Raw genomic sequence first — 21,862 nt, 5'->3', positions numbered from 1 at the left:
CGAATATCACGATTCTGAACGCTGGCTTTTGCTGCGTATCTGCTCAGTCCACAACACGAAAACATGGAGGATGAATGGAGAAAAAAAGGTCATAGAATTCGATCCTGAGTCGAAAAGAGGAGGCAAGTTCCATGAATGAATGAAGTGAGAACAACCTCAAACTGACGAATGTGGAGAAGAGGGGGAAATTCTTGATGAAAACAGGAAGAAGAGATGGGGATGGATGAATCCAATGTCGAGAGAAAAAGAATGAGGCTCATCCACTCCTTTTTCTCTTTTAGCCCCTTAGGCCTTTTGGGGAGACTATAGGCCTATGCTAGCAGCAGCTGTGCCCTCCCCTTCTCTTTCCCCCCTCTTTCTCTATATATAAATGGGGGGAAAAAAGGAGAAAAAACGAGCCGCCCCAATGGGAACATTTCATCCCCCTCCTCTAGTAACCATCCAGCAGGGATCCATCCTGTTCAGGCAGGCCTAGCAGTAGGCCTTAGCCCTAGCCAACCGGCAGTGTAGCCCCGACTGTCGGATAAGTTCCGCACATTCGTCGTGTGTAGTGCGCGCGATCGTCATCGTGAGTTGGAAATTCTTCAGCCTTTTTTTTATATTTCGTTTGTTTTTCAACAGTGATGATTTTCAACCGGAATTTGTGGATTAATCGACCCCTTTAAATGTGAGTTTATTCTTACCCCATCACAAATTCATTTTATTTTGGTGGGAAATTCAGAAAAAAAAATATTCGAATTTTTATTCAAATTTCGAAACTGTTTGAAGGCAATGGCGGGATTTCGAGGGTTAAAGAGAAGAAGAAAAAAGAAATTATATTTTTGACTCTTTTGAAAGTGGGGAGGGGGAGGAAGCGGCGGCGGAGGCATCTTGGGCGCTGGATGGCCGTTATAGCCTCCAGCATTTTTCTTCTTCAGAGCGGAAACATGGGGAGAAAAATGGTTCCCTCTCGTCCGTGTAGCATCTTTTTCTTTTTCCAGGTTATTTCCAGGGAGGGTGGAAACTCTTTATTTTACTGTTTTTTTTGTCTAACTTTGATGCCAAATCATTTTCGTTGATTGGGAAAAAAAGAAGAATCAATGACGTGACTCTCTACGTCATTGATTACATGACCATTTAGAAGAATTCGTGTGTGTGTGTGTGGTATCGAAGCCGGTTCACGTAGGCTTTTCCCAGGAAAGAAAAAAATTTGATAAAAGCATTTCCATGTTCCACACACGCCACACATTATTTCACCAGATAAGACGCACACACTTTTATTTATTTAATGGCTTTCAATTCGATTGTGTATAAAGGGAATGACAAAAGTATTCCGATCGGTATCGCTCCTGGATACTTCATTTCTGACGTGTATACCACCGACCAACAACCCACAATACGTTTGAAACAGTCACAAAACTTGACTCTTGACCAATTTATCAATAAAAGGCGATTGGAATTCGTCACACACATGTGTGTGTGTCCTTATTGTATTCATCTGACATCAAACAGGTTCCATTAAGAAAAACTGTAATTTCCCTAGCAGCTCCTGCCTTGCTTGATGCCAATGGGTTGAAATAATATCGACCGGCCGCCATTTTGTTTTTTTATAATGCGTGGTGCACGCACGTTCTCACGCTCTCCTTATCTCTACCACGGTCACTTGAGATTCGAATTTTCAATAGAACAGAAAATCATCATCATCTTCTTAGCTTCTTCTTCTTCTTGTTGTGTGTGATGGAAGCTCCAGTTGGGGTTTTAAAATAGGCCATAGCCAAAAGAGCCGTGTGTGGATGGATGGAACCAACATTCCTCAGCTGCTGGATGGGGTCAGAGCTCGGCTGCTGCCGTTCGTGACCATATTTGGTCAAAACACCACCAGCAGATTCTTCGACTCTATATTTCTCTTTTCCCGATGAAGAGATTACTATTTGGAGATGTCACTTTCAACCACACACACACACACACACATCTTGTTCTTTCCTTGAGGACCATCTTTTTTCAATTAGGCGTTGGTGGTGGTGGTGGTGCGTCAGCCGGTCAATTCCGGACTTGACCGGAAGAACATTCCTCAATGAACCTTCTATATACTATTACCACATGACCATATGTGTTGTGTGTGAACAACATTTTTTCGCGTATGTTGGTTAAAGATTTCGAGTATACAACCCACGTCTCTTATTGATCAATCCTGTTGTGTCGACTCATGCCTTTAGAATTTGACGTAGGTAGCACATAGCATCCAAAGAATTTCATCCAACTTCCGTTGTAGAAGAAAACAAAAACAAAACTTTCGAAATTCCTCACCGGCTCCTTCCAAATGACTAAGTATTACCGATGATTTGTCTGGCAAGCTCCAATGCAAATTTGGCCGTTTCAACTAAAGATCTTATTTCTTATAGACGTAATTCTTGTTTGATCAACACTATTACTAGACGCCCAAATATAAAAGACGACGACGTAACTGTCGTTTTGATGTGTGTCTAGCACACACCAGATGTGCGCGTCCATGTAACAATCATTTAGCCAAGCATTTAAGCTCATTGCGTTTCACACGAAATTCGTACAAAAGAGGAGGCCAGCAACAGCACCGAATTGAACCGAATCATTCGCCCAGTCTCAGAGAATGGCCCTGGTGGTTTTTCAGGCTCGACCAAATTTAGACACGGTACATTAGCTAATCGGGATTACGTCATACTTTCAATAGCTGTTTCATTTGCAAGGCTCTGCTGCTGCTGGGAAAAATCAGGATGGATAATGATTTCAGTCGGAGGGTTAAAAGACATCGGCCCGAGCGACTGGACCGCTTTTTGTCTAAATTCTATTTCATTTTTTTCTTTCTTTTCTTTTTATTATTTTGCGTCTATTCAAAATGGAAACAAGCGCGAGGGGGTCGAGCTGGGTGGTACACACAATTGTTCAAACAAACGAGCGTACGCGTTTGTACGGATGAAACTGATGAAAAGGAGAAGAAAAAAACTTGCGCATTTTGGCCCTTTTGTTGGGAAATGTTTTTATCAACCCGTTGGGATTCAAAGCCAAATGACTAAAACAGGTTAGGCGCGTGCTATAAGTTTTTATGCGTAGATGTATAATGTCGATGCTTTTAATATTTAAATCGGCGTCTACCTATAGCCAACAGTTTGAACCTTTTTTTTCTTCTTCTTCAAGGAATAATCGATGCGTATATACCCCGGCGTATAACAAATTTTGTTATTCCGAATGAAAGGATGTAACCTTTTGTTAATTTCCAACCAAGTAAAAGAAAAAGAAAAAAAAAAGTGTTAATCATTTTGTGTAAAGAATCAGGCATTTTGAAAGAACGGCGTTTGTCACAACTTTTGATGTAATCGATTTTCCCACCGTCGTTTCCAGATGGAGAGAGGGGAAAACGGTATTGATTAGCCTATGACGTCACAGGCTCAACTACTATCAAAGGAATGGAGCTGATTAACAGGAGAATCCGACGACGATTATCCTTGTAAATAGAGCAGCAGTGTTTCGATATCGGGATTTTAAAAAGATAAAAAAACACAACAAATATTTCAGTTTTTTTTAAAGGAAGAAAAAGATGTACGGTTTAAAAAACCCAGCGGTGTATATAGGGGTTATGGTTAGGACTTGGCGACCAATCGGGTGAGCCGGGAGGCGGGCAGGAATTTCCGCGTCACGTGAACTCCCCTATCGGGCGTCGACCAATCGCTATCCGTTGCACGAGATGCACGCACGACCGCAGCTTATTTGCCCGTCGGGTCTCCACCCCATTTCGCCAATGTTTCGTCATCTCACACTCGACACAAGTTACCAAATAATTGCCGTTTATTTTTTCCATGCGTCTCAGGTGACTCATCTGAAATACCATGGCAACCGCACTAGAGCGCAAACAGAAAAAACAAATCAATTCAATCGATTTTCTTGTTTTCTTTTTTAATAAAATGAATTCATTGATTTAAAGGCGGAACAAAAAAAAAAGAATTGTCGAACGAAATTCAGCGGTGCAAAATTCACACGAAACTGGTGTAGCTACGTAAACACTGTTGGGTTTGAATTGTGAATGCTTGGGTCGATATACCGTCTCTCAGCTGTTCATAGTAGTAGGCTAGAGTGTCGTCGTCGTCGTCTCTCCCCTCTCGGTTGGCACACAGCAGGGCGGGGTGGGGTTGCGTGAGCCCAGTGCGCCTCCATCAGGCCGCCATAGGACTGAGAGAGAGAAGGGAGGCGCACACACACACACACACACAGAGCAATCATCACGAAAAGGAACAAACCCCGGCCCGACTGGCTCGGTGGATAACAGTGTGTGTGTGAGTGTGTGAGTGTGTTTATGTCATCTCCGAGCCTACATGGAGCCCTGAAAAATCTCCTCCAAATATCTAATCAACTGCTGATCGATTTCATTTGATTCTTTCCCTTTTTTTTTAATATTATTATTTGGTTTGTGTTGTCAACTGCAGTTTTGTCGCTCGCGCTTGGTGGTTCCTCGTCGCCCTTTTCGTCGATTGGTGGTTTTTTTTTTTTTTGGGTTCAAATTTTGGGCGCGGGGATTGATCCTGCCGGAATTGTGTGTTGGCCATCCGCGAGTGAAAAATTGCAACGCCAAAGTGAGTGGACGGCCGAAGAAGATGAGCAAACTGTACATCGGCAATTTGGCGGCGGAAGCGAACGAGGCGGCGCTGCGGCAATTGCTTCAAGAGAGCGGCGTCGGAAACGTCAGCTCGGTCCTGGTCAAACGGGGCGGCTATGCCTTTATCGATTGCCCAGAACAGAGCACCGTCGATCGAGCCATTGAGAAACTCAACGGTAAGTTTTCCCATTTTTCATATTATTTTTCTGTTTTCATTTGATTTTCAATTTAACCCAAAATTTGCCTCTCCCCGTTGGTGAAGGAAGAAAAAAGGGAATTTATTTTTCAAAAAAGAAAGAAACTGTCACAACACAGATGGGGAAGGAATAGAAAAAGGGGAGATTATCGATTGGTCGCCGCGCGACAGTGGCGCCGTGCGACGGACGGAATCGACAATGTTTTCCACATTTTATAGCGACCAAGTCATGAAATTCTTTCCCTTACACCATTTTTTCCCAGCGCACCAAAAGAAAAAGAAAATGTATTTTTCTTTTTTTTTCTAACCATATCGTCATTGCTATGCGGTTCAGTGACCAGCACCTCCCCCCTACGTCGGTTTCTCGCCCGTCTACCGAGTCTCTCTCTCTAGAGAGAGATACCGTATATATGACTGAGGTTATAGACACACACAGACTGGGCAGCCAAGGTATTTTTTAATTCTCGTCGGCGGAGCTAGCACGTAGCAGCAGCAGTCTCAGCAGTTGAGCAGCAGGAGCAGCAGCAGCACGCTAGCCGGTAGCTTTCGGATCTGGAACACACCTCGAGGAATAGCTGCGAGTTATTATACGGCACGCATTCCACAGTCTCGAGGCTGTCTCTCTCTCTCTCTCGTTCGCTCTTTTCTCCCGATCGTAACTAAAGCCCCGTTTATGAAAATGTCTATAGGGTCCCATAAAAAAATAAAAAAAAAGAGCTGAGAATGCGTTTCGATTTTGTCTTCTCTTTTCTTTCTTTTTCGCCGTTCTTTTTATTTATTTATTTCCTACAACAAAGTGTCGGTTTGAAAAAGACTGCGACAAAATCATTGGCGCAATTTTGGTCTTTTGAAAAAAGGTACGGCGAAATTCCTGCCGACGTTATTATCTCGATGGCCAATATCAAGAGAGATGCGCGTTCAACTGTCGCCCAAAAATCGTTGAGAAAAATTGAGATTGGAGCGCTGCTGCTGCTGGCCGGTTCATTTGGAAACGGGCGGAGGAAAAGAGTCAAACGGCTCAAACCGGTAGCTGGTTCGTCTATTGATCCAGCAGCAGCAGCAGCAGCAGGAGTCGTGGACAAATCACGAGTGGCTGTTGGGGCTGGTGCTGGCTCTAGCTGCTGCTGCCTGTGAGCTAGTTTCATAATCACATGCAGGTATGCGGCCGGTGTGGAATGCCGTCCTCTCGCACACACACTGGCCCCCTCACTGCCGTGATTTCACGACGAAAACAGATTCGAGATATCAGGCGCGCGCGCGCGTATAGGCTTATTCAAATTAGGCTGCCATCGGGTACACACACAAACACTCTTATGCCAGATAGATAGAGCCTTCCTTCCCTATTTTCTCATTCCCTTTCAAATATAGTAAAGATTGTCGCATTCATTCCCCTCAGACTCTCGGAATGGGCAAAATGAACTCGGACCAAATAGATTTTTTGAAATCAAACAATTTGAAAAATTTCATTTCATTTTATTTATTTGTTTTTTTCAAACGCAGGACAAATCTTTATGGGTTCCACGTTGGTCGTCGAGCCTTCAGTAGCCGGTGGGCGACGAAAGTAAGTCTATATACAACATTCATTGTTTTAATTATTATTAGACTTAAAAGTGTGTGTGTGTGTGTGTGTTTGCTCGTGGGAAACGTATGGGAGGAGATTGTCTTGGGGTGTTGAAGCGTTTCCGGTTGCGCTCCCGTTTGTGTATACAATGAAAAATCCGTCGTACAACAAAAAGTTCAAAGGTTTTTTTTTCTTCTTCTTCGTCTCCCTCTCCTTTAGAGATGTTATCAACATCCCTTCTGGTTATCTATAGTTTCCTTCTATTTCCCGATTTTGTCGAAATTCCCGCACAGAGGCGCGCACGTTGCCACACAGCAGCAGCAGCAGCAGCGGCGGCTAAATACCCCCACGTTCGTTCGGCCTAGTAACGGGCGGCTCTTCACTCTGTGTGTGTGTCTTTCTCTTGTGTGTGTTGTGTGTGTGTGTGTGTGTGTGAATGGCCATGGAAGATATTGACCCCAAAAGCAGTTGCTTCTAGATAAGAATCCGATCACGTGATCACTAAAGATCCAGTTTCATGAATGAAAAACTTCCCATTCCGTCCAGAGAAAAATAACCCAAAAAAGGCCCAAGGTTTACACGGAGAAGAAATGTCTCCTCTTTTCTTTTTTATTTTTCAACCATTTTTAGAAAGGCAAGACTTTTTGAAAAATGAGGAGTTAAGATAATCAAAACAATCGACATTCCAATAAACAATTGCGGGGCTCGAACCTGCTCCTCCATTCATTGAGTCGGAGTAAGTCTGTGTACGTCTTTTGAGACATGGGCAGTGGCAGCTGGGCCGAGCCCCAAATGACATCCAACACATCCAGAGAAAAAATAGAAAAAGGGAAAAATTTCTATTTCGAGTCAAGTTCCGTTTTTTTGTGGGTGATTATTTCCTTCGACAAGACGAAAGAGGGGGGGGGGGAATTCAAGTTCCATTTTCTCCAAGTTTTGTAGCAGTCGCGTGCCATTCTTGTTCGCTTCCGCCCTCCGGTCTATATTTACAAACAGACACGCAACACGTACGGGAACCACCCTCCAACGGGGCCAAGTTATATTTAAACCATCTCGTTGAAACATTCCTACGAGTTAATGAAGCCCTATATATATATATATACCCTCTACACACACACACTAGACGACGTACCGTAGAGCAGAACAACCGAACAGAAAAATCTGTCGTCCATCTTGAACTGTTCCCCAGAAGAAAGAAGAGTCTTATGTCATCAAGGGAAATAAGAGAAAAATCAAACATGGTGACTCGGGATGTTATGCAGTAGACTGTGAGCATCATTTTTTCCTATTGCCAGAATAATTCTGCCTAGTTGGAAAAAAAGAAAAACAACAGGATATACACTCGGACATCAAATATTGATCCTTTGAATTCCATATCTTTCTTTTCCCAGCACAGAACAAACTGACACGGAAATGATTCGACAGTTTTTTTTTTTCTTTTTTTCACCAGGTTATTCCAATAATGACATTTGCGATGAGTTCACATTCATTTTTAACCTACGACTATTATAATCATAATCGTGTTGAATCAAATACAGGCAGAGACGATCAAGTTCAATTCCAAAATGGGCGTTGTATAATATCCCAAAGAATGTATTCTTCTTTTAAAAAAAAGAGAAAAAGAGAAAATTTAATTTTAAAAAAGAGGCTCTAGAGTAGTATAGAATGGAATGCAGAAAGTGTTGGCCGCCGGATGCTGCTGGTCGGCGCGCGCTGCTGCTGCTGCTGATGTTTTGAAAAGAGAAAGAAAAGGGCCGGAGAAGATGTTGTAGATGTGAGATAGTCGTTTTTGGCTTCTTCCAAAGATGGCCGCAAGGCTGAAATAGGCCCAATTTTTTTCGGGTTCTTTTATTTTTTCCCCGTTTGGTCGTGGTGGTGGTGGTGGTGGGGCTGGAATAAATAAATAAGATGGCCGACGTTGGGGCGTCCCAAGGCCGGAGCGGCCTCGGACAAGGTTGTGTGGTGGTGGGACTGGCGCTTTCTTGTTTTCTCCTTGCGTCGAGAGAAATTCCAATCTACGCGCGCCTTTTCCTTTTTTTTTATTGTTTTTCTCTTTTTCTTCTCTCACTACTAGTTTGAAACAGTTACAAATAACTGGGAGGTCATTGATCTCTCCCGTGTCAGCGGCAACCGGTCCGAAGAGGATCTCTCTTTCTTAGGGCACACCATTTTTACCCCTACAGCAGCTCAGCTCAGCTCTTTCTCTTTTCCTATAGATTTTCATGTCATACACTCGATTCAAGAGCGAATCAAAACCAGTTTAATGCCATCAGCCGTGGACTTTTTTTTTTTCTTTTTTCCTGGTTTTCGAGGGGGAAGGACGAGCAATGGATGGAATTTCCGATGGGCAGTCGAAACCCGTAGGCCAACCGCCATTTTGTCGTTGCACGGCGCGATAAGCCTCTGCTGCGGCGCCACACCGTAGAATTCCCACCATCTAGCGACAATTTCAACAACTACGTCCCATCTTTCCCTACCAATTCTCACACGAGTAGTCGAATTGAATGAATCGACCGCGATGATAAATTGATAATCATAGTAATAACACTCGAAAATTGCGCTCGATTTTTTCCCGTCATCATTTTAATGAGAAGAAAAAACAATTTCAATAGAAAATCAAGAAGATCTGAATCATCAATGATGGTGCGGCGCCAGTAATTCGCCATTTGAATCCATGTTTGGCTTTTCATTAAGATTGGAGCCGTTTCGTAATCAGTCGATATGCTTTAACTACCATCCATTCGATCCCCCAAAGACGAATGAAACCCAATGCCTTGCTTCTCCTCGGCTTGCTCAGTTGGTTCTGCCCCAGCGTGAAAAGAAAAAGGAAACAAAAAAAGACATTTGAGATAGTCTCCAGTGGTCCAGAACCAGTCGACGACAACGTCCGACTCAATGAGTATAACCCACACACAACGGGAAAACCGAGAAATAAACCAATTTGTGCATTGCGAGTGCACTAATAGTCCAGTTTATTTAGCTTTGAAGAAATCGTTGAATGCGGTACTAGTCATTTCCCGTTGGAGAGACGACATATTGATTACTCCATTTTTGTTTGTCCCGCGTCTGTAATAATACGGCGGTTGCTCGATTGGGGCGACACACGACCAACAGCATCGAGACGAACGTTTCGATTTGGCCGTCTACCAACAATTCGCCGAGCCAGACAGATGTATGGGAGAGATCGGCAAGGTTGAGCCTTTCAAGTCTGGTTGATTCTCTCTAAACACACACACACACAATGGTATCTTTAGCGAGAGAGAGAGATAGTCTGGAAATCAAAAAAAGAAAAGAAAAGAAAAAAGGAGAGAAAATCAAAAGCGCTGGGCTGTGCCATCACCACAGGATTCGGCGCGTACAAGGAGCCGCTATCAAAAAAACTAAATTCATCTCCGTATAGTGTGTGTGTGTGCTGCTGCTATAGACGAGGCTACCAGTGTATACTCCTACCTACTACGGGGTTTATTAGCATACGGCCGTACACTTATCAAGCTGTTTTTGACCCATAAAAAAAGCGGGTAGCTTCTTCTTCTTGTTCTTCTTGGTGGAATTCTCTCTCTCCTTTTGCACACGGCAATTAAAAAAATGGTTGCTCAACTTCTTCTTTGGTTTTTTCCCCGATTTAAATCCCTCCCCAACTTGCCTTTTAACTCAAAAATTGGCCATTTACCAGACGATGTGGACAGGAGTGGAAAGCAACGGGACAACCTGCATGGCCAAAAAAAGACTTTTTCTTTTTGGGTTCATTTTTGTTTTACGGTGGTGGGGAGAGAGAGAGAAAAAAAGGAAAATTCTACTTTAAGGAATTTGAGACTAAAGTGAAACTTTGGCGCCGAAAGAGGAGGAGTCGAATGGGTTGGTGCCGTCTTTTGACCGGCGGGATTGCTCCGTTTTGACTTGTTCAATCTTTTATCCCGAAACATTTGCCATATCCTTACTAGTGGAATCGATTCCCCAACCCACCAATGGCCGTGCCGAGCCAGCGGGCGACCAATCCCGTTCTCGGCCGTGTGACATCACCTGACTGACGTCAACCAACAACAACCTTCGTCGATGGCGACGAAACACTCGCTCATCCTCGACGACACCAACCGAGATGGCATTTCATTTCCTTACGTCTTTTTCTTTTCTTCTTCTCTTACGGATTATTATGATTTGATTCATCAACGTGATGACGTGAAAAATGCAATTGATCTCCCTAGAAAAATAGAAAAAAAGAATCGTTCAAAAGTGGGCCGTGAGGAGCTCCCGTGTTGGCTTGACGAATGATTCGCCTGGTTTCTTTCTCCTTTTATCCGATTTTTCTTTCTTTCTCCGTTCGTTCGTTCGTTCGTTCAGCCACAGTTGCTCCATTAAGTCGCAACACACACACACATCTGGACGTAGACACACACACACAAGAATAATAAGATGGCAAGTTCTGACTGTCCGGCCGTTCAGTAGTGGCCTCGACGTCCTCACTTGTACATCTCGTTTTTTTGTCTGTCGTGAGTGCGCGTTGTCGTGTGTGTGTGGTGTGTGTGTGTGCCGCCTCTAGAGGATTACGACCAGAGATTTCATACGGTATATGATTATGTTAGACGTCCTTCATCTTGGCGGGTGTATTATATTCGTCTGTGTGTGTGTGTTTTTCGTCCGTTTATTCTTTTGACGATCGCGCTTCGTTGCATCATTTCCCGTGCGTCACCGGGCGCGTGGTCGTCCGTCCGACTCATGTCGTCGGCATGGCACCAGTGTCCGCAATCACGCCCACTCTACTCTCCGGATATTTGATCATTGGGAAACCTTTTTGATTAGTTTCTTTTCTCTTTAAATGATTCATCCTCCCCTTGACACTCGAAACAGTTATTACATTCTGTTTAAAGAGAGAGAGTGTGTGTGTGTGTGTGTGTGTACACTCTAGATAATTTGAAAAGGAAACACGTGTAATGCGAACGATATTATATACAGGTCGACACAGAGTATTCTAACCGGTTAACAATCGGCTTTTTTCTTTTTTGTTTGTTCCTCCCGATGAATGAGATAGGAAATGCTAGCGGAAATGTCCATCAATTATTTCTGTAATATTTGTAATGGCACCACCTGCACTTCCGGTCTTTTGACCTTTTTTCCCATAGAATTTGTAAATTTATTCTGGCTGCTGATGACATGTGTGTTAGTTGAGTTGGCAAATATCATTATTGAACCTGTTTGTTTTTGGTGTGGTGTTTTCCCTTGTCGACAGTGTACTAACACGGACGCTGTACCTGAGCAACGTGCCAGCCCATGTGCGTTACGAAGAACTGGAGCGGCTCCTGACGCCGCTAGGAACGGTGCTCAAGTGTGAAAAGATCAGCGGAGGTGCTGGTGCTGGTGCTGGTGGAAGCGGCGGAAACGGCGGAGGCAGCGGGCGAGAAGACGCCCCGGCGTCACCTCAACCAGGCGGATTTCAAACCATTGAAGTCGTTTTCGAAACGCCCGAAGAAGCTGAAAAGTAAGTCGACCCAACTTGTGGAATTTCATTTTTTTGTTTTTGTTTTCTTTTGTTTTCTTTTTTTAAAAAGTTTATTATTAATTCCCCATCGCCGATTGGTGTGTTGAGCGCTAGATGGCAGCACGTGCAACGTAGTCTGCTACTGCGACGTGTGACTGGGAGAGACTGAGAAAGAAAAGGCGAGAGCCAAAGAAAAACACCCACACACGCAGCCGTGGTCGGTCGGGGTTGTTGGTCGTCAGTTGTTGTTTTGTTTTCATCCTTCACCCACAAAAAAACAAACCAAATCACTCCCGACACTTTTTGCGTCGCCCCAGTGGTGCGTGCTGCCCTGTTTGCGTTGGCTCGGCTGTTTTTCCCGTCTGTCTGTGACTCTGTGTGTGCCACTGCCACTGCCACTGCCACCACCACTATCTGTGCCAAGACGAACTGCGTCGGTCTCACAACACACAACACATTTCGGGGCTCTTTGGAATTGTGTGACGCAATCGCCCCAATCTCAGTCGTCAAGCGCACTTGGTCCTTGCAGTGAAATCGCTCGTGTCTGATTGTTGTTGTTGTTGTGTCTCGCTGCCTTTTTCCCTTACACTCTCGTTTCCTCGTGCGAAAAGAGTCGTCCAAAAAGTCACTGACAACATTGAAAGGCTCCCCCCTAATCGTCGGACGCTGGTGAACAAACCAAATCAGCCAGCCATCCAGCCAGAGCAACAGCAACAGCAACAACAACAATTGAAAGAATTTCGGTTTTGTGTTTGCCCATTTTGGTGGACTGTCGAATGTTGTGCGTCATCGTTGTTGTAAGACAAAAGAGCCACGGCCGCGCTGTAGTGAATGTCGGTTCTATCTCTCTGGCTAGCTGGCGACTGGATCCCGTTGAATCGAAAGCAGGTCAGGTGTAATTGCCGTGTCTTGTGTGAAAACAACAGCCCCCATTCCACTGTCGTTCGGTTAAGTGACGTCGTTGTTGTTGTTGTTGTTGTTGTACGAGAGAGAGAATTCCAAGGACAACACGCACAGACAGAGTTGCAGCTTTAGCCATTTCAACCCCCCCTACACATTTTCCTCTGCCGCATTCTGCTGCTGCTGGACAACATTTTCCCAGTTTGAAAATGTTACATTAGTTACGACCAGCTCGTGTAATCTTTCGTCATTGAAACTTTTTCTTTTTTTTTCACCCCGAAATTGAGATGTCGTCATTCTTCTCCAAACTTCCGGTTGGATAGGGTTCCTCTGGGATTTTCTCACGCGATTGCCAACTTAACATTTTTAGCCAGCAATATCATCGTCAACAGTGCAGTAACTCAGGATATAATAGTCTAAGATTAATGAAAGTAAAATTTGGGATTTATTTTCTCAATTTGTTTAAATTTTCAGGCGTCATTTTTGTTTCATTCCAAACCTAAAAGGACAATTTTTGTTTCTTGAATCTCATAAAAAAGAACCGGGTCATTTTCCAATGTTGACGCGAAGCAACTGCTGTAACAGGATCCGAGACCAACATTGGTGTGGGTGGGCCAGTCACCCTTTCTTTCAGTTTTTCACCCCTTCTTCTACTAATACTATATAACGTGATACGCGATACTATGCTACTACTCTACTACTACCGCACCAAACTGGCTGTCTTTTTCTCTCTTCAAGTTTCTTATTCATTTTTCTAATTTTTTTCTTTTTTCTTTCTCTTTGCAGCGCATTAAAGGAGCTGAGCGAAGTCGAAATTGAAGGATCGCTATTACAAATCGAATCGGCCATGGAGTCGAGACGTGGTAGCTCGCGGGGAGGAGCCGGAGGAGGTGGCGGCGGCGGCGGTGGCGGCGGTGGCGGAGCCGGAGGAAGCGGATCGGGACGATCACGCTCCGGCCCTGGATCGCAAACCATGTCCTTTGGAGGAGGAGGCAATCAAGGACCGCAGAGACAACCCGATTTCCCCCTCAGGTAGACTTGAATTTCCATACAACTCAAACGAATTAAATGACAATTACTAAATATTTCGACATTTGGATTCAGAGTATTGGTGGCTAGCGAAATGGTGGGAGCCATCATCGGACGACAGGGAGGAACCATCCGACAAATCACGCAACAAACCAGAGCTCGGTAGGAGAAAGGAAATCAATTCCATGAATCGCAGTATTAGAAAGGAACCATTCATTGATTTCATGTAGGGTGGATGTTCATCGGAAGGAGAATGTCGGCTCCTTGGAAAAAGCCATTACCATTTACGGCAATCCGGAGAACTGCACCAACGCCTGCCGTCGTGTTCTGGAAGTGATGCAACAGGAAGCCGATAACACCAACAAGGGGTAAATCCAAAACCGCACGAGATGAGCTAATTTCTGTTTTTCCCCTGGACGCGATTTTGATTCATTCATTCGTTTCGACAGGGAAATTTCACTGAAGATTCTGGCGCACAATAATCTAATCGGACGAATCATTGGCAAAGGGGGCAGCACAATCAAGCGGGTCATGCTCGAAACGGAAACCAAAATCACCGTCTCCAGGTATGCGCCAGTCAATATTTTCTTAATGAATCAGCCACTTGATGCATTTCATTTTGATCTTCTATTTAGTTTAAATGACGTGAGCAGTTTCAACATGGAGCGAGTGATAACCATCAAGGGAACCATCGAAAACATGTCACGGGCCGAGGGGATGATTAGTGCCAAGTTACGCCAAAGTTACGAAAGCGATTTGCAGGCCATGGCTGTAAGAATCTGTTAACTCTTTAACTTGTATTTAACTTGTATAAATTTTGAAATCTTATTTAGCCTCAAAGTATGATGTTTCCCGGTCTGCATCCGATGGCCATGATGTCGACGGTGGGAATGGGATTCTCACCCTCAGTCAGGGGTACGCCACCCGCCGCCGCTCCCGGGATGTATCCACCTGGCGCGGCACCCTATGCGCAGGCAGGGCCAGCTGGGGTAGGCGTCGGCGGAGGAGGAGGTGTCTATCCGCCGGGCATGGTCCCGCCTACTGGTTCTCAACAGGTAAAAAAATAAAACATTTAGCAATTGATTTATTCTGCTGTCACTTTTCCATATTTTTCTGTTGAAAAAATAAAACTGAAATTTTTAAAAAATTGAATAGGAGACGAGTTTCCTGTACATCCCCAATAGTGCAGTGGGTGCTATCATCGGGACGCGCGGCTCCCACATTCGGAACATTATTCGTTTTTCCGGTGCTTCGGTGAAAATCACTTCGCTGCCCGAAGGGACAACGGCCGAACCGCAAGCCGAAAGGAAAGTGACGATCGTCGGGACGCCGGAAGCCCAGTGGAAGGCCCAGTACCTCATTTTCGAGAAGATGCGCGAGGAAGGGTTCATGCCGGCCGGCGAGGACGTCCGGTTGACGGTCGAGCTCCTGGTGGCGTCGAGCCAGGTGGGCCGCATCATCGGCAAGGGCGGGCAGAACGTGCGCGAGATGCAGCGGACGACGTCGTCGGTCATCAAATTGCCGGAGCAAGGCGCTTCCACCGGCGAGGAGACGACCGTCCACATCATCGGCAACTTTTTTGCCGTCCAATCGGCTCAGCGGCGCATCAGGGCCATGATGAGCCAGCAGCAGCCGCCGCTCCAGCAAGGTGCTCCCATGACCATGGTCTCCGGTGCCGGCCAACGAATGAGGACATCAGGTGGAGGTAGTAGTGGTGGAGTCAGTGGTGGTGCACAGGGCCGCGGCCGGGAGCAGTAGTCGACCGTGTGACTCTTCTCTTTGGATTCAAAAATTGGAAGATACAAAGGAAAAAAACAAACGACCGGCTCCAAGTTCCACCTGTGCTTCTCTCCGTGTGCCTTTCTCTCCATCTCTCTCTCTCTCTCTCTCTACCCCCGGCTCTATTTCGCTTCCTTTGTCCGGCTCTCGTTCGTGTGTGTGGTTGTGTGTGTGTGTCTCTCACAAAGGCCGTCGAATTTTAAAAGCCCCAGCCAACACACGAAAAGTGAAATAACAGAAGAAGAAAAAAAGAGACGAAGATATGGACATGTGGAAGAAGAACTCGGAATTGGATGCAGACCGACGTTGGGTTTCATTGCCTTGACGCCAACCAATCTCCAATTAACCCCCCCATACCCCCCTAGTCACGTTTTGCCTTGCATCAGTCCCCCCTATACTTTGCGCGGAACGTGAAGAAGAAAGAAGAAGAAGAAGAAAAGAGATGGATGACGAGAAGAAGCTGTTGAGGCTTCGTCTTTTTTATTTTTTAATTTTTTAAAATTCAGTTTGCTGGACGTAGTGTTCATTTTGGATTTGATTGACAAGCGAGTCGATACGTAAAATATATAAAACAAGACCGGGAATAATAAGGAAATGAAGAAACACCGAAAACCGATCCTGGGGAAAAACCGACATTTTTTTATGGGTCGGACTCGCTCGCCGATTGGCCGACGATCCAGCATCTGTCAACAATTTGTTCAGGGATTTTTATATATTTTAGCGAGAAGAATTAAAGCGATGTTGGGCCCTGTTGCTTGGATATTTTCAAAGAAAAATACGTGAAACAAACATTTACAAAAATTAAAGGACCTGCATCGAAAAACCGTTGTGTGTGTGTGTGCGTGTGAGCCAAGTTGGTTGGCTTCTCTATCTCTCTGTGTGTGCCAGTGTGTGTGTGTGTGTGTGCCTGCCACCTGCGCTCGACGAAGACTTTCGAGTCTCTTCGAACTCTTTTATACATACGAGTGTGTCTAGACATACGTGCTGTTCTTCTTATATTTTTTTTTTTTTTTTTTTTTTTTGTCTTCTTCATGGTGCGCGTTCATGTTTTGTTAGACTGGAGGGACTAAATTTCTAACGTGTCTTTTGTTTTATTTCTCTCTCTCTCTCTCTGTGCGTGTTTTTTTTTATTTTTTAATTTCAAATGTGAGTGGGGCGCGCGCGCGTTTTCAGTACAAAATGGCCACACTTTGTGTGCGTTTCTCTATTTCTTCTCCTCTTTTGATGTTGGCAAGTTTTCTTGGCGAAAAATCGGGACGAGCCCTAGTTACGCATGCACATCCGGACGAAATCGGATTCCGCTCAACTGCGTCTGCGTCTCAGGGATGTCTCCATTTTCCCTCCTGTTTTATTTGAATTTTCAATCTTTTTCTTTATAAACCAAATTTTGTCTTTTATTTGATCACTTTTGATTGGTTCATTATAATGGCCCCTTCTGATTTGTTTCCCCTTTTTTCTTATTATATTTCATAGTTCAAAATCTTCTGAAATGTGAAATGTAAAACATTTGATTAATTTTTGATTATTAATTTCCCCAACTTGTTGGTCATCTGTGTTTATGTCGTCGCGCTGCGCCAAATACGTCACCCTATTCTCCTTCTAGCTGTCTCTATTCTCCCACAAAAAGTAATTGTTTTCTTTTGTCAAGAGTTATCAAGAACTATTTTTGATATCGAAATGTTCAGTGGTATTGAGGACAAAATCAGAGATGACTTGTTGCACCGTGAAGAGACCGGGTTCATCTTGGGGGACCACTTACCTTTGGGTTTCCTTATGTTTTTTTGAAAAAATTGAAACATCTGCTGTCAGTAAGTTTTCCTGATGAAAACATTTCCGATCCGACCCACCACCACCGCGCATTTTCTCCACGTTTGGCCTACACACCAAACAGCAAAAACAAATACCGAGAATATCACACCGAGGGTCCGCCTTTTTTTATTTTTGTTATCATCATCTTTTTCTTTTCCCCCCGAAATTCGAATTTGTTTGTTTTCTAATAATTCCTGGTAGTGAAATCAGCCAGTCCACCCATTGGTTTTTCTATATGACATTTATTTCCAGCCTCTTTTACCTTGACTTGTAGCGCATTTCTTCGCAGAACTTTTTGGATCGAGAAAAGCTTTGAACTCGTTTACATCCGCCTGCCTCTTGCCGCCCAGGATTTTTTCGACAAATTCCTCCATCCACACTGAAATCCGAAAAAGAATTGAAAAATCTGAATCGCAACCGACGCAGTGCACCCCGCCCCGAACTTTGAAATTGACTTGAGAAATTCGGAATTGAAAGAAAAGGAAACAAAAAACAACATTTTGGCTTGGAACTATACTTGCCTGTTGCCTCCCTACACCTCCTCCCCCCCTCCACACACACACACACACAAGACGGGAAAAATATCTGACATTTTATTTGATTTCATTTGATAAAAGAGAGATTGATCTGTCCGACTGCCTGCCCGGCTCTTCCTCTTGCCGATCGGTGTGCACATGTGGAAACTTCGTCGACTAGAAAAACAAAAAAAAAAAAAAAATTGAAAAATGAAAAAGAAGAAGGAAGATGACGTCAACTACCTCATTCAGCAACTGTCGGTGGCTGACCTACGGATAATTGTTGAATTGTATTTGTATTGAACCTCCTCTGTCTGTCCCCCCTGTCTCTCTTTACTTTTCATCGGATATGTTTGTTACACACACTTTCCTGTACGCTTGTCTACACCCAACAACTCCTACTACTCTCCCTCACCCCGATAAAGTCTAGACTCTTACCAACGATGAAAGGTCAGGATCCCAGTGACTACGCAGACCTCCTACACTTTATAATTGCCCCTCCGCTCCTACATTTTTCAAAAAACTCGCGACGACAACGAGACATTTCTTTGATTATTTTTTCCCCTTCACAGAAATCCAAGCACTGCCGATGATTCCCAATGTCCTTCTGTTTTGCATTTCATCGGAAACTTTTGAAGAAGAAAAAGAAAAAGTGAATTGCATTTACTTTTTTGTAAATCCCCTCCGCCAGAAAGAAAATCCACACCGCCCGCGCTGGTTTAACTTACAAAAAATGTCGAATCAAATCATCCCGTCAGAATGGAGTAAGGGTTAACAACTTATTTTTTCATCAGGATAGCAAATTTAGAATTTTTTGATTGGCATAACACTTTATTTGGAGGGGAGAATAATATCGAAAAATAATTTTGCGTCCCTCCGTTGAATTTCGTTCCCCCCAATAACTGCGCATAATGGTCATTCCCTCAACCCCGTAGCTTTTTTCTAGATTGCTTTTCCCATCGTGGCCGAAATTTGAAAAAGAAGAAATTACAAAAATTATTGAAAAAAAAAATGAAGAATAAGAAACGCTAGCTGACATAGAGCCCGGAACCACACCAATCGGCAGACAGCGAAAACGCAAAACTTTTTTAGTGAATTTTATTTTATTTTATTTTTTATTCTAGCGTGTATTTATTTCGAATAATTATTTCGATTCCCTTTTTTGTTTTTGTAAAATCTGATCAGTTTCCGTTTTTTTTCCTTTTGTTACCAAACGAAAGAAACAAAACAAAGCAAAACAAAAACCTGAAAAAGATCCAATATTTTTTTTTGTTTTGTTGTCAGAAATTGCAAACAAAAGAAAAAATTTACAAAATCCCGAAAATAGTTTCAAATTAATCGCAATTGGTTGGTTAACCTCCGTTTTAAAAAAGAATTGTCTCTATGTAATTGGCTCCCCCCGTATCTAACTCGTCTTTGTCGCTTCGTGAAAAAAAAATCCTGCATTTCTGTTTTTGTTTTCCTTTTAATTTTCCATAGGCTTTTTTTTTTCATTTTTCAACCCGCAGCAGTGAAAAAAGAATTGCCCCCTCCCATTTTTGTCTTCGTAATAATAATCCGTCACAATAGCTCGACCCCGCCCCCCCCCCCCCCGTAATCAGCATTTGAATTCTTTCGTTTTCTAGCGCGCTTTGTCGTCTCTCGTTTCGTCTCGTCTTTGATCGAATTTGAAAACAAAAAATTTAACAAAAATCCTCTCCCCCCCGCGTGTTAGGGCAGCCCGCCATCTTTCCTTTCATCGTCCCCCCTCCCGAAATTATCTCTGGCCGTCTAAACGCCTCTCTCTCTCTCTCTATTTTTACGTCCAAATTTTGTGTGCAATGCGTCGTCATGGTATAAAAAAAAATCAGTTTTTTTTTATTCAATTAGCAAAGAGAGAAAGAAATTCAAACCGTTTTCGAATCGTGTCGAGCGTCGGATGTGCTCCCCGTCGTTCCTCATTTCGGACTCAGCCTCACACAACAAAACTCTCCGCAAAAACTCCAATCAAACGGTAAACAAAGAAACACCTCCTCGATTTTTCAGAACAGAACTACCTCAACGTTCCACCAATTTCAACCCCCGCAACCCTCCCCTCGGATGCTCCCGTCAATGCAAATTATTAATTTTTTTTACCGCTCACGGTTTTTGGTTGCATCACAATGATGCAACAAACCGCCACTCATGATATATCCTAAACCGGTCTGATGGACTCAGGTCGAAGGCGATGGCGCTATTTCGTAGTAGGGTAAAGAAAAAGACACGAAATTGTTGTTGTTTATTTTGTGGCGAACAAGTTGAAGGCGAATTCACTTTCGATGTACCTGACGTTGGCAAATATTCGCCATTCGCCCTGCTTCTTCTGCTTTTCATCAGGCCGGTCCTCCGATTCACATCCCCTGGTCCAAACTCTCCGCAAACTTTCTCTGCTATGTTCCACACTGTAAAACCGGAAGAAGAAGAAGATGAAGATGAAGAAGAAACAGCAAAATACAGCAGCATTTTGTTTTGTTTTTAAACATACAGACCATTTGACGGTGTACAGTAAACGATGTTAAAGCGACAAATGAAACGTGAAGCAAATCACACAAATGATTCTTTTTGGTTATTTTTTTATTATTATTATTATCACTTAGGCTCCACCCCTTTACCATCGTCTCACCCCATTCGTGTTACACAACCCTAATACTACACCTTTTCCCCCCTTTATTGGCACACTTTGATCGTCTATTAGCCATGCTAGACTACAACTACCTATCACAAAGCTACCCGTTTTTTTTAAACTAGAATTACATTTGATTTCTTTGTTTTTTTTTACCTGTTCCATTTTGAAAAGAAAAAAAAAATAACATCTTTATTTTTCCTTCGTGCTATTCTTTCTTATTCACTTTGATTTCTATATTGAACACTTTTTATTTGTTTTTAAAAATTGGATTTGGCATTTGTCCCTCCACCACCTCCCCACCTAGCTCTTAATTATTTTGTCGTCTCCCCTAAAATACCTTTAAAAAAAAACCATTAAACACAAAAAAGAAGAAGAAAGTCTGTGGTAGCAGTCGAAGAATATCCCCCAACCTTATTCCTTCCCTTATACACAACAAACCAACAAATAAAAATGAAAGACCCAAACGATTTTTTTTCCATCAAGTGACGGCCCCCAGCCGTTCACCGCGAAGGATGTAAAAGTCCGAAACCCCCCAAAAACCCCATCAAACAGAATAAACACAAAAAATAAAACGAAACAAAAAAGAAAAAACCAACCAACAAGAAAAGCCAAAATAAAAAAATATTATGGAAATGACAAAACATCCGTCTCCGCCGTTGTCGATTCATCGTCGGGAGACTTGTTGTTTTGCGTGACGTTCCAGGTGCTCTACATCCCCTCCCGCTCGGCGTGAGTGGCGTCTTTTTTTGTTACAAGACACTTTTTTTGTTGTTGTGCTGGTGACGTGTGTTGGAAATGATTTTTTTCTCTTTTCTCCTTCTCTCTCTCTCTCTCTCTCTCTCTCTCGCTCCGCGTGTGGTGCGTGTGTGTCGCGTGTGCCCCCTATGGGTGGCCTCCCGCTAGCGTGTTATATATTTACAAAATATGAAGACACTACATATAAGCCCTTTTATATCGCTACACGCGCCCCTCCCGGTCCCGCCCCTCGCCCCTCCCCGAATGATTTCTTCAATAGACGTCCTTTGATGGTCATCAAAAGATGTTGAAAGAAAAAGAAAAGAAGAAGAAGAAGAAAGAAACAAGAATTATCTTAACGCCAATTCCTCTTCTACCAGACGGAAGATAAGAAAGAAAAAATTATTACAAATATGACGTCATTTTTTTTTGTGTGCATCTTCTCTCCTCCATCAGTTTGATGATTCGTGTGGTCTATGTGTGTGTGCGTTGTCATTCTCCTATCTACCATGAGATTAAATTATTCTAATAAAAACACGGCTTACTTTCGTTTCACTCATCAGACAACTCTGATCGATTCAAAATCATCGCCAGTTAATGACATTGGAATAGTTTGCA

At 43.5% G+C, this 21,862-nt stretch overlaps 1 protein-coding gene and 1 long non-coding RNA gene across 3 annotated transcripts; one reads left to right on the top strand and one right to left on the bottom strand.

Moving 5' to 3' along the window:
• The first annotated feature begins 437 nt into the window (after window positions 1-437).
• Window positions 438-21,799, top strand: LOC124207606 (insulin-like growth factor 2 mRNA-binding protein 1). Of its 2 annotated transcripts, XM_046605150.1 has the most exons (11): window positions 438-667; window positions 4,434-4,779; window positions 6,300-6,360; window positions 11,585-11,833; window positions 13,520-13,765; window positions 13,838-13,924; window positions 13,993-14,130; window positions 14,212-14,328; window positions 14,398-14,533; window positions 14,596-14,817; window positions 14,918-21,799. In XM_046605150.1, the coding sequence occupies exons 2-11, from the start codon at window positions 4,602-4,604 to the stop codon at window positions 15,518-15,520; spliced, it is 2,037 nt and encodes a 678-aa protein (XP_046461106.1). In that variant the 5' UTR covers window positions 438-667; window positions 4,434-4,601; the 3' UTR covers window positions 15,521-21,799. The 2 variants fall into 2 exon arrangements, with proteins under 2 accessions (XP_046461106.1, XP_046461107.1); XM_046605151.1 differs by lacking the exon at window positions 438-667 and having other exon boundaries at window positions 4,213-4,779.
• Window positions 10,963-11,665, bottom strand: LOC124207611. The gene is made up of 2 exons (XR_006880060.1): window positions 11,547-11,665; window positions 10,963-11,463 (listed from the first exon to the last, which is right to left on the bottom strand). It is a non-coding gene; the product is annotated as an uncharacterized LOC124207611 (long non-coding RNA).
• Window positions 21,800-21,862: the final 63 nt, after the last annotated feature.

Source organism: Daphnia pulex, chromosome 11 (assembly GCF_021134715.1).
Source record: "Daphnia pulex isolate KAP4 chromosome 11, ASM2113471v1".
NCBI lineage: Eukaryota > Metazoa > Arthropoda > Branchiopoda > Diplostraca > Daphniidae > Daphnia > Daphnia pulex.
This window is presented reverse-complemented; position numbering and strand designations above follow the sequence as displayed.